Source organism: Serinus canaria, chromosome W (genome assembly GCF_022539315.1).
Source record: "Serinus canaria isolate serCan28SL12 chromosome W, serCan2020, whole genome shotgun sequence".
Taxonomy (NCBI): Eukaryota; Metazoa; Chordata; class Aves; order Passeriformes; family Fringillidae; genus Serinus; species Serinus canaria.
Genome location: NC_066342.1, coordinates 69,484 through 82,204, shown reverse-complemented (window position 1 = coordinate 82,204; position 12,721 = coordinate 69,484). Strand labels below are relative to the sequence as shown.

General features: G+C 45.1%; 1 protein-coding gene across 8 annotated transcripts in view; it reads left to right on the top strand.

Moving 5' to 3' along the window:
- Positions 1-3,408: 3,408 nt before the first annotated feature.
- The window catches only part of LOC103824792 (arrestin domain-containing protein 3-like), a 78,790-nt gene continuing 69,477 nt past the window's right edge, over positions 3,409-12,721 (top strand). For 4 of the 8 annotated variants that reach the window (XR_007780326.1, XR_007780328.1, XR_007780327.1 and 1 more), the window contains exon 1: positions 3,413-10,802. Coding sequence is in view for 3 of the 8 variants with exons in the window: in XM_009100095.4 (XP_009098343.1) it covers positions 10,523-10,802 (280 nt within the window). In the remaining 5 variants the exon portion in view is untranslated. Of the gene's footprint in view, positions 10,803-12,721 lie in introns of all 8 variants that reach the window. The other 4 variants (XR_007780325.1, XM_050986388.1, XM_050986390.1 and 1 more) reach the window with 3 other exon arrangements.

Below are 12,721 nucleotides of genomic sequence, written 5' to 3'. Positions count from 1 at the left end.
CAGGCCGGCTCACAGCGCCCCCTCGCGACCTCTCAAGACCCGTCGCCATAGCAACCTCAGTGGCACCGAGGCCTAGCACCACCCGCCGCCGGGAGGGGGAGGAACACGGTCCGCCAGGCGGCCAAGACTCCGGTCTGCCAGTCGCCATAGTCACCTGCAGGTTTGGGTCAGGCGTGGTATTTGTGAGAGTTTTCCCCATCAGCTCAGCTGCTCGGAGTTAAAAGCTCTTTCCTGGATGTCAGACTGTGTAGCCAACCTCATCTGCTCAGAACTGATGAGTCAGCTTGCCCCTCTTCTCCCCCAACACGGGGTCGACTTCCAACAACAAAGTTTGTGGTTTGTTTGTGTCAGCAGCTGGTTCTGAGGCCTCGGGATGTACTTGAGTCACACCTCCTTCAAAAACCACAAAAGATTGGAAATGGCATTTTCAAAAAGACAATATTCTCTTCTAATTGTTTCCTACAGGAACTAATAGCATACTGTGACCATAACAGGACCAAGATTGCAGCTACACATGCTAGGAAACCTGTAGCTAAAGGTGTCTGCTTTTAAAAGCATCATGCTACACTGTGCATATGCGGTTTTTCACTACAAAGGGGTTTGTGTGGAAAAGTTGTTGGCAAGATTGTAAATTTAAGCCAACAAAGTTAACACACCAACTTTTATATATGTCAGAGTGTCTGGTTGCTCTTTTGGGAAGCGACCTATCAAGTAAATTGGAGGCTCAGATTGTATTTAAAGATGGAGAAGTACAATTATTTGTACTGGAGACTAAATCCATTGAGGCAAGGACTTTTATGTTGCAGGGAACATCAGAGCCAGACAATTCTGGAGGAATACCAGAAGCAGTAGAAAATGCAGTAACACCCCGGTTTGGGGCATGTGGAGCTCCAGGCCATTCCCAACAAGCTCAGCCTGTAAGTGTTACCCTAAAACCTGTAGCAAAGCCAGTAAGGCAGAAGCAGTATCCTTTAAAATTAGAAGTTAGAAGGGGAATCGAGAGTCTAATAGAAAATTCCAGGGAATTTGGATTATTGATAGAATGTGAATCAGAATATAACACTTCTATTTTCCCAGTTTAAAAGCCTGGGATGAATAAATACAGGCTGGTACAAGACCTAGGAGCAATCAATCAAATAGTTCAGGATATCCACCCTGTTGCAGCCAATCCTTATACCTTGTTAACAGCCCTTATGAAATATCACCAATGGTTTACAGTAATAGATCTGAAGGATGCCTTCTTTTGCATACCTCTCAATAAGCAGTCAGGGCATTTTTGCCTTTGAGTGGGAAAATCCTCAAACTGGACAGAAGACTCAGCTTACCTAGACTGTGCTACTGCAAGGATTTAGAAATAGTCCAAGGATTTTTGGGAACCAACTGGCAAAAGAATTAGAGATCTGGAAAAAGGACAACCCCAAAGGGTCAGTCCTGCAGTATGTTAATGACATCTTGCTAGCAACTGAAACTAATGAAAAGTGTATGGAATTGACTGTCTTCTAAATTTCTTAGGCCAAGGAGGCTACACAGTGTCTTAGGAAAAATCTCAGATCATGAAGCAGCAAGTTACCTACCAGGAATCTGAAATAATACTGGGACAGTGGAAATTAGAAATGGACAGAAAAGAAGCCATTTGCCAGGTACCCTGACCTGTGACTGCCTGAGATTTAAGAACATTCTTGGGTATGGCTGGATGGTGCAGATTGTGGGTTTCAAATTATGAACTTTTAGTTAAACCACTGAATGAGCTTTTAAAGGAGGCCCTGGAAGGACCTTTGATTTGGACTCCTGAGGGTGAACATGCGTTCCATAACTTAAAGCTTGCCTTGATGTCTGCACCTGCCTTAGCACCCCCAGACTTAACAAAGCCCTTTGAGCTTTTTGTGCATGAACAACAGCACCTAGCCCCCAGAGTTTTAGCTCAGAAGGTAGGAGACTTCAAGAGGCCCGTGGGGTACTTTTCAAAACAACTTGATAAGGTCAGCCAGGGATGGCCCAGATGCCTGCAAGCCATAGTGGTGACTGTTCTCCTCATCTAAGAGGCCAAGAAATTGACTTTGGGACAAAAGATAGCAGTGTACATTCCACACACTATAACCACTGTATTAGGACAAAAAGGGGAGCATTGGCTTTCCTTGAGTCATATGATGAAGTATCAGACTATTTTAATGGAGCAAGAAGATGTGGAGTTGAAATTAACCACAGCATTAAATCCAGCCTAATTCCTGAACACCCTGATGCAAGGGGATGAACAGCTAACCCATGATTGCTTACAGACAATTGAGCAAGTTTATGCAAGGTGACCAGGCTACAAGACACACCCACTGAAGATCCAAAGACAGAGTTCTTTGCAGATGGAAGTAGCTTGGTGCAAGATGGAAAACAAAGAGACAGCTATGCTTTAGTCATCTCAACCAAGATAATAGAAGCTGCACTGCTGCCCACAGACACCTCAGCACAAAGGGCAGAGCTCATAGCCCTATGAAGAGACCTGGAATTGGCAGCAGGAAAAAGACCAACTTGAAATATGTTTTTAGCATTGTGCATGCCCATGGAGCTTTATGGAAGGAAAGAGACCTATTAATAGCACAAGAATCTCCCATTAAATATAAACAAGAAGTATTGTGCCTTCTCGATGCTATCCAACTGCCCAAAGAATTGGCCGTACTACACTGCAAAGTACACCAGTGTGAGGATTCCCAAATTCATATAGGAAATAGACTTGCAGATAAAGCAGCATGAGAGGTAGCACAATAAGGCGTCTTAGCATTAATACCTGAGAAAGCTATGTCACTGCCAGAAGGTAGCCCTGGATATAGCCAAGCAGATTTAAAATTAGCTGCTTATCTAAAAGCCCAGAATAAAGAGGGTGAATGGCTGGGAACTCCCAATAACCAGGTCATAGTCCCACCACAACTGATGTTACAAATTGTAAAAGAGAAACACCAGCAAACCCACTGGGGAATTGATGCTATGATAACAAGTCTACAGACTCAGATACTCAGTGTTCAGATGACAAAAATTGTTGGGTCTGTTACAGAAAAATGCCTGATATGTCTTAAAAATAATCCTTTGAATTCAAAAAGACCACCTATGAGGATTACTAAAAGAGGAAACACTCCCAGGGAGTACTGGCAAATTGATTTTTCTGAGCTACCATGCCAACAAGGATACAGGTATCTCCTAGTATTGGTAGATGCTTTTTCCAAGTGGCCAGCTTTCCCCTGCTTCACCAACAGGGCAAGAGAAGTTTCCAAGTTACTCCTCTGTTGCCTTCTGCTATAAGGCAAGGCGACCTGGTTTCAAGGGACAGCACGGCGACCCAAACTGACCAGGGTCACTCGGGCCAATGACGGACGCAGACACCAATGTGGTAGACGGTCAAAAGGCCTTTATTGTCTCATCTCGTAGGGTTTTATAGTCTAGGGAGCTTCACTACGTCAGAGGGGGGTCTGCAGTACTATCTATGGTTAGTAAGGAGTGGAAAGTTACTAGCGTTAGGGGGGCTACATTCCTGGTTACATTCCTAGGGTGATCTCTTATCTCAGGGGATTAAGGGAAAAGGAATCCTGCCGCTTTCCGTCACATCGCGTGATCTTCCGTACGCCTGTCCCTATCTACCACACTCCTCAAAGAGATCATACTCAGGTCCAGAGTGCCTATAGGGATGTTATCTGATAGGGGACCTAATTTTATATCTGAAGTGTTATATTGACTTAGTAAACAGTTGGGTATAAGTACATACTCCATGGAGACCACAATCTAGTGTAAGGGTTGAGCAAATGAATCAAACTTTAAAGAGACAAATTAGCAAAATTTGTCAGGAAACTTTCTTGAAATGGTCACAGGTGTTACCATTAGCTTTGTTATGAATTAGAGTGCAGCCCCGAACTAAGCTGATGGTGAGCCTATATAAGTTGATGCTTGGAAGACCGTATTCTGTTGCAACTTTCTCTGGATCTGAAGAAGAAATTGGGAATCAGGAAATAAAAAAATACTTCATTTCATCAGGGAAATCCTTGAATGAACTAAAAAGGTTTATCATTCTCTCAAAACCTGTTACACTAGATACCCCAGTTCATTCATTTCAGCCTGGGGATCACATACACATCAAGACTGGAAAATATGAAGCACTTCAGGAGCGTGGAAAGGATCTTATCTAGTTCTGTTGACTACAAGAACAGCAGTGAAAGTGAAAGGAGTTAACTCCTGGATACATTGCACCCCAATTAAGAGGGTTCCCGATTCAGAGTGGGCAGTGGAAAACACCAGACCCCTGTGGCTGAATATTTTGAAGACATCTGTAAACAAGCAGCAAAATGTACAGACTAATTATCAATGCAGGGCAACCCCAAAGTAGGGAATAATGTGCGCTGACTCCGTGATTTCAGAAGGCTGATGTCCTAGGTTGACTATATGATGCTTTTATCCCCAATCATCTGTTCTGTTTATGCTGAATAATAAGTTCTGCACCTTTTAGACTTGTTCCAGAGAGTGAAGGGGGGAGAGAAGAAGCACACAGTTTGTTTTCAGAAAACTGCACTCACTCCTCCACATTCCTGCTCCTGGACTGTGTTGTCTGCGGATGGACAGATGGCGGGACAGAGCTCTTGTTTGCTTTTAGTTAGCTTTAGCTAGCTGAGGCAAAGAAGTTCCCTGGACCGTGGTTTTTTTTCCTTTTTTCCCTTTTCTGTGGACCTGTTTAAACCTGCTCTGGACTGAACACCCAGCAGAGCACTGGCACCTCGCATCTGTGGCCCGCCGGGCTGGGCCTGGGCCATGGAATTTCCAGCGCTGGAGGGACTGATAAGAGACTGAGTGAGCTGAACTGAGATCTGGAAAGGGGACTTTCTAGGTTTGTCATCTCTTTTGGAGCAGCAAGGGGTTTTATTGTTTAATATTTTTTTTTTACGTTTTCTTGTTTAATAAACAGGTTTTTTCCACTTTTCTCCAAGGAGGTATTTTCTCCCATACTGGTTAGGGAGAGAGGCTGATTGTATCTGTTTTCCTAGAGGAGCCCTTTGGGAGTTCTCTCCCAAATTTGCCCTGAACCAGGACAGCTGAACAATTGCTTTATTAAGCTACATTATGTTACACTATATTACTATACTAAAACTATACTAAAAAGATACTAAAGAAAAACCTGCGACTGTCTCAGACAGTCACGGCACAGCTTTGACTCAACTGGCCAATCAATCCAAACAACCATCACCAGAGTCCAATTAACAAATCCCTTTCAGTAAGCAATCTCCATAACACATTCCACATGTGCCAAACAACAGGCGCAGCGAACAGAGATAAGAATTGTTTTCTCTTCTCTCTCTGAGCTTTCTCACTGCCTTCCCCAGGAAAAATCCTGGGAGAGAGAATTATGTCTCTCTCTGTTCAGAGAATGTGAATGCCACATCTCACTCTTTTTACTATAATAAAAAATGAAAGGAACTGTGTTTGCAATTCTTGTGCTGGGCGCTTGCAGAAGAGAGAAAAAACACAGCCAGAGAAGTTCCCTTAATAATTTGCTGGTTGTCAAGCAGAACCTCAATCAGATGCTGACTGTCCTAGGGTGACGTTATGATGCTTGTATCCCAAATTGTCTGTTCTGTTTACAAGGTGGGGAGAAGAAGGAGTGTGGCATTCACATTCTCTAAAAAAATCTCTTTGCCCAGGATTTTTCTCCTGGGAAGCTGAGAAGCCTCAGAGAAAAAGGAAAACAATTCTTTATCTCATTTGCTTGTCCTGTGTTGTGCTCATGTGGAATGTGTTTGGAGATTGTTTACCACAGGTGATTGTTCCATTGCATTCTGCTGGGAGTTGTTTTCACTCATTGGCCAATTAGGGCCAAGATGTGTTGGGGCTCTGGAAAGAGTCACGAGTTTTCATTATTATCTTTTTAGCATTCAGTAAGTATCCGTTCTGTATTCTTTAGTATAGTATAGTATTCTTTAATATAATATAGTATAGTATAATAAAGTAATAAATTAGCCTTCTGAGAACATGGAGTCAGATGCATCATTCCTGCCTTCGTCAGGGCTTCCTGCAAATACAATAAAGGAGCACGGAGTTTCGTTATCAGCTGACTCTCCCCCACAGTCTGCTGGAACACAGAACTCCACTGTTGTTGTCAGGGCACAGATGGGGCAGAACAGAGTGCTCCTTTTGCTTTTTAGTTAGTTTAGCTAGCTGATGCAGTCTGAGTTTTCCCTGGACTGTTTTTCGTTCCCTTTTCTTGGAACCGTTAAAACCTGCTCCAGACCAGGACCCAGGGAAACACCGAGAGCCTGCACTTTGTAGCCTGTCGGGCCTACTCTGGGCAGCGGCCTTTTCCCAGTGCCGGAGGGACTGATAACAGAGTGACCACTCCCAGGAGAGACTTTCTGAATTTGTCATCTCTTCAGAGCGACGAATGAGTTATGTCATCCGGTATTGTTCATTTTGTGTGCTGGGGAGTGCTTTGCCTGTTAAATAAACAGGGTTTCTTCCACTTGTCTCTGAGGAAACTCTTCCCAAACCAGTGGGGGGATGGGCCGTGTAGGTTTGCTTTCTAGAGGGGCCCCTTTTAGAGGTTTTCTCCCAAATTTGCCCTAAACCAAAGCACTGAAGTAGAATGATCAGGGAGATTCTTTACCTGTAGAATATCAACTTCTATAAAATCACTAAAACAAGGTTTACAATAGAAGAAACCAAACAGCAATGCAAAGAGTAATCATTGTTTCAAGTCCAAACAGCTGAGTTTTAGGAGAAGGTTCATTGACTGGAGATGTTGATCTTTGACATCCCTGAATTTCCTTCTTGGTCCTGAAACAGAGAACTGCTGAATCCTGAAACAGAGAACATCTGAAGAAAGTCACCAACAACTATTAGAAATCCATCAGATGACATTATATAATTATCAGGTGTTATGAACAAAAAAATGTTACCGTTTTTTTTAAGAGAAGGAGCAGCAGAGGAGTTTTTGAGATGATCTGAGAGTTGATCGTTGGCCAGGAGTTCTTTGTTAGTGAAATGCTGTAATCGCCAGTTGAGTATCCTTAAGTATCGCCATTTGACTCTCCATTGTGGAGGATTCTTGTTTTTCAGCACCACCCTAGCCTGTTGCCAGGAGGATGACAACCCCCCCCTCGGACGGTGGGGAGAGGGGGATATTTGCATCTCAGGAGATATGCAAATTTATCTCCAAACCCAGACTGCATTGGGACAGGACCTTTACCAAATCCTGGAAAATACCCCAAAAGAGGTGAGCCAAAGCAGAATTGAGAGGTCAGGGTGGTGTATGGACAGCAGGGCCGAGGTCCGAAGCTGGCAGAGACACTGAGAACCTCGGTCACTCCTCGCCCCAACTACAAACGATGCCAGTCAGACCCAGGACCCACTGAACTGACAACTCAAAAGGAGAAAACCCTGGGTATACCCCACTGCCTTGCGAGGACAGGACTCCCGGCCCTGCCCCCTTGGGGACAGAGCTGCAAATCCTCCTCTTCTGATTCACTGCTGGGAGCGGTGGCAGAACTCCACGGATCTGCCAAAACCCCCTTTTTTGAGCTGATCACTTTAATAAAGGCGTTAAAAGAAGAAATATCTCCCGCCCCGTTTATTTCATCAGGCACTATTGAGAAAATCTGTGGAATGCCATGGCCACAGCCTTTAATTCAACCACTTGAGCCGAGGCTGGCTCGTGGCTTTCCAGTACTTTGAGCTGGCAGTGAAAACGGCAGCTTTTTCCACATTTTTTTTTTTTTTTTCAGAAATTAGCAGTGGCAGTCGGTCTTAGGACCCAGTGGCAGTGGGCGGGGCAGTGGCCCCGGACCCAGTGGGCAGGCCAAGGCAACCAAACACGGCCGATGGGGCGGGGTCTTTTTTCTCACTGCCCGCCCTCACCATGCTGCCAGTGTCTTGGCAACTCCTCCAGCATTTCACCCTTCCCCCACCCCCCTTGTCAAAATGGGAGGAAGGATTGCAGGAGTGGCTAACCGCCTCCTCCTCTCCTCACTCTCTCCAGGACCACTGGTCCGTGTCGGCAAATGGGAAGGAGAGGTTTTCCCAAGAATATGAAATTCCATCCTGGATTCGGGGTTCTTGGCACCACCCACGCCTGCCTAGGACAAGTGGGTGATCCGCGCTACCCCCTGTACCTCTCTCCCCCGCGATACAAGTGATTGTTGCCCAGCTCTCTGATTCGCGGCGCCACTCCCATTCCCCCTGGGCATGAGACCAGCAGCGGCATTCTCGGAGACTGCCCCTCCCTCCCCGCAGACACGAGCGAGAGGGGTGAGGTGTCCCGAGCCCCTGTGGGAACCCCATGGAGCAAGGGCACCCCCCGACCAACAGAGTTGGTCCCAGAAAAATGTTCCCCAAAAAGCCACTGAGTGTCAGAGTTCTCAGCCTGGAGGCACGAGCTAACAGCTGCCAAGCTGTAGCAGCCACAGGGCCTGCAAGGTCTCCATAGCAGTCACTTGCCTAAGATAAGAAATGCCTAGTCATGATGACTGGACCAAGAAGCCCCTCTTCCTCCTTCGGACCCTTCTTATCTCTCTGTAAAACCATAGATCATATTCGCCTCGACCCTTATATTGGACTGTTTCCCAAAACCCCTATACCCTATATAAACCCCTATTTCTGTGCTGTACAGCAGAAGAGCTGTCACTGTGACCCTTCACAGAAGCTGCCAATAAAGACACCTCTGTAGAACCTCATACAGCCTTCTCCTCCCTCTCCCTGCATCTGCTGAGGCACTTAGCAAGCAAAGAGCAGAAATCACTAAAGAGTTGAATTCACCCAAGAGCTGATCTCACTTAAGAGCTGAGCTGCTTGCTAAGATTGCCTGTGACTGGGACCCTGCCTGAGGGACCTGGACGGGTTGTGCTTAGCAGGACTTTGCTATCCGGACACCTATGGCAGCCGGGGTCAGAGAGACTCCAAATACCTCCAGCTGTAATAAATTGGCACCCCAAACTGGGCTGCTGGCATCCTAGCACTCCAGAGAGCGGCACTCTTCTTGAATCATCAATGCCTCGGTTCGCTACGACCTCCTGAAGATAAGTTCTCCCTTATAGAAGAAGTTATCTGAACAGGCATCCAACGACCTTCCACATCAACATCTGGGATGAGATCCTGAGGAGTTGGACAAAGCAGACCACCCACCAGCAGTTTTTGACCCACATTCAGCTGAAGAAGTCTAAGTTTTAAAACAGCCTTTCTTGCACGCTTTTACCTTGGGTCCTTTTTGGGTTTTTTTCCTTTTTTTTTTCCTATTTCTACTGCCGGAGGAGAAAAGGGAATTATACCAGAATGGGATCAAAACCTAGTAAATTAAAATGATACCGGTATGAGAGAGACTTATATTTACAAATCCTAGAAATCCTATCCGCTAGCACCTTTTCTTTATCTAAAGGCAATCTCTCAAAAACTAACTTGAAAAAATGTATAAAATGGATTATTTCCCAGTTTCCAGATATTAACACAAACGCTATCGCTCTAGATTCTTTTTGGGACAGAGTAGGGACAAGAATATATTCTCTCCAAACTAATGAAGATTTTTCTGTAACTCGGTTATTACCTCTTTTTCATTCTATTACCAAAGTAGTTGAAAAAACGAATATAAAGAGCTCAATTTCTTTGCAACCTTCCCCTGCTGAGGGCATTCCTAGCTTATCTCTCCCACCAGAGACTCTCTCTTCAAATGCTAATAACACAGACAACATTCCTCTTCTCTCAGTCTCTGAATGCTATCCTCCGCTTTCTCTGGGTCCAAATGCTACCTCTGGGGCCGCTCCACCCTCGGGCCCCCTTCCTGGGACGGGGAACACGGAATTCGCCGACAGAATCGTTGCGATCTTTACTGTTAGCCAGGCAACCCCCGGCTGAGGGGGAGAACCCGTGGCGTCTGCTGCCAGAATCCAGGGCCTGGTGCCCACCGACTGCTGCCCGATTTCAGCTGCCAGCTTCTTCCGAGCCACCTCCCAAACAGCAAGCCAGGATCTCCAGGCCGTGACAGGCGATGAGATTGAGATGAGATGAGATTGAGATGACCCTCCGGACAAGGAGCGCTCGCGTCCCCTCCCCCCGCTGTTTTTCTCTCAGTTCTTCAGTACGTATTTCAATATCTTACTGCGAACTCGTAGCAGAGCCCTGACTCCACCAGGGAGCGCTCTGACTCTCTGCATGTAATGGAAGCGATAACAAGAAAAACGAACACGGCAGGAAAGACAGGCAAGGGGTGGAGGAAAACGCCGCTACGACTCGCTTCGCGCATGCGCGGGGGTGGTTGTTTTTCACAAAGCTGTTCTTAAAGTGAGCTGGCAGCGCGCGGGCCAACTGCCTCCGTACGGATATCGCAGTGTTGGGCGGCTGCCGTTGTCTTCTCAGCAATTCCGATGAAGCGTTCGTAGGGGACACGCTGATCTTGTTGGCAGGCTCTACGCAGCAGAGGCGTTGTTCAATGTAAAGTTAAGGTCGCGTTTTGTATGAGACCCTGGCTTTTTTTTGTTTTCCTTGCAGCATATTTTTATACACTTCGTTAAAAATCATGGTGCTAGGGAAGGTGAAGAGTTTGACAATAAGCTTTGACTGTCTCAGTAACAGCAATATCCCCGTGTATTCTAGCGGGGACACAGTCTCAGGAAGGATCAGTTTAGAAGTTACTGGGGAAATTAGAGTGAAAGCTCTTAAAATTCATGCAAAAGGACATGCAAAAGTACGTTGGAGCGAATCTAGAAATGCTGGATCCAACACTGCCTATACACAAAATTACACCGAAGAAGTAGAGTATTTTAACTATAAGGACGTTCTAGTCGGGCATGCAAGAGGTAAGCTTTTCGCTTATTCATTCATTACATGCAGACATATTTCCTGAAAAAGATGCATCTTTGCTTGGTTTATCCCTCCTTAATATGCAGTCTCAGAGTGTTCACTATTTGTAAAGATGAGGAAATGCTGGTTACATTCTTATGTTGTATTTTTGATTATTTGAACGTTTACTTAAAAGCATGTTGAGGTGCATTTTCAAAGTACCTGGAAACAGGACTTTTAAAAAATACCTGCCTTTTAGCAGTCCTTTCATAAGGATTTGCATTGTTTTTTAATATGTGTTTTATAATATACAATTCCCTTTTTTTTTTTAGCAATATTAGTGTGATTTGTTTCTCTATGGGGAAAATAGCTGTTGAGTCAAAACCAGATATGTAGTAAATTATTTTCTTGGTAGCATCCTATCGAATCCTAAGTGTAATTAAGACATACCATTATACGTTTTGACACATAACAGATACAGGTCTGACTTGCAGAATTATTTTTGAGGTTGATTCATTGTTGGCAGATAAAAGATTTCCTGTGGGTTACTTTGATATGCTATCACCACCGCACCCGTAATTTTCCATTTCTTCATTTGTTCTAAACTAGTATACTTGTAAATTACTTTAATTTATTTTATTCAACTCCTCTATGGGGGACCCAGATGTAAAAATCTGTCTGAAAGGCCAAATATGAGGTCAGGGTTGTATGAATGGAGCATCGCTTCTGAGTTGAGGAGTTCTGGAACCTGCATTCAATGAAAACCTGGTCTGCTAAGCCCCTATAGAAATGGAAAGTGTCCTGCAAATTCCCTTATATTGGGGTATGGAAATGGGGTATTACATTGTGAGTGGGACTGTGGGTCTTAAATTTGCTAATCTATTGTTTGCATAGTTACGTTGTGAAAGTACAAGGGTCTCTAAGCTTGTTGTTTCTGAAGTTTCCACCCTTTGTTAGAAGCGGTTCAATCCTGTTTGGGGCCAGTCCCAGGAAGAAGGGAGGGAGTATTTAATCTCTCCGCATATTGGTTGCACAGGTCAGGTGGTGGTGATGACTCAATTCCTAGAACGAGAAAATGTTAAAACTGAGTAGATAATTTGGTTGAGTGTTTTGGTGTGTTGTTTTGACTTTATTTGGGGCGGGGGGGGGGGAGGGTATTGTTGGTTTTTTGTGTGTGTGTGTGTTTTTGTTTTGTTTTTTAATTTGAAATATATTTCCTGTAGGAATCTTCGACAAATAGCAGTTGCTATCGATTTTAATTATGTTACCATGATGTAAGCAAGCTCGGGTCACTCATGACATGTCTTTCTAGTTCACATGTTCTTTATACTGCTGCCTTAGAAATAATTCTCTCATGCGAAAAATTCATTCACCTCTGGCTTGTAGATGACAGAAACATGCAAGCATGCAGGAGTCACTCATAGCAGGATGTATCCTTACGAGTAAGAAGGAGATCCTATGCTTTTGTCAGCTTAAGCAGCAGCAATGACTTTGTATGTTGCCTGTAGATCCAAATGCTGACCTCGATAGTAGGGGCTTGGTTTTGTCTGGAAAGGGAACAAAAGGTGGCAGGGAAGGGACAGATCTGACACGTTCCAACACCAGAAGCAAGACTGGTGCTGCACGTGCAGCACGTACAATCTTAAGTAGTTGTCCCGAGACACTACTGTCCTTCCCTTGGCTGCAGGGGCAGGACTGCGAACACGCGCTGCACAGAGTGGAGTTTAACTCTACGCCTTGTACCCTACCATAGTCTGGAAGACCACTCCCTGTCCCCGCCTTGTCATTGGCCTGCTGGGGTTTGTTAGCCTGTTGCTAAGGTGATGCCAGCCGCTGATTGTAGGGGCCTGGGACCTGGGGGAAGTTCCTTTGCCTGCACTCTAGTGTGTGCTGGGGGGCGGAGCGAAGTGGCTGCAGAGGGCACATTGCCTTTCTT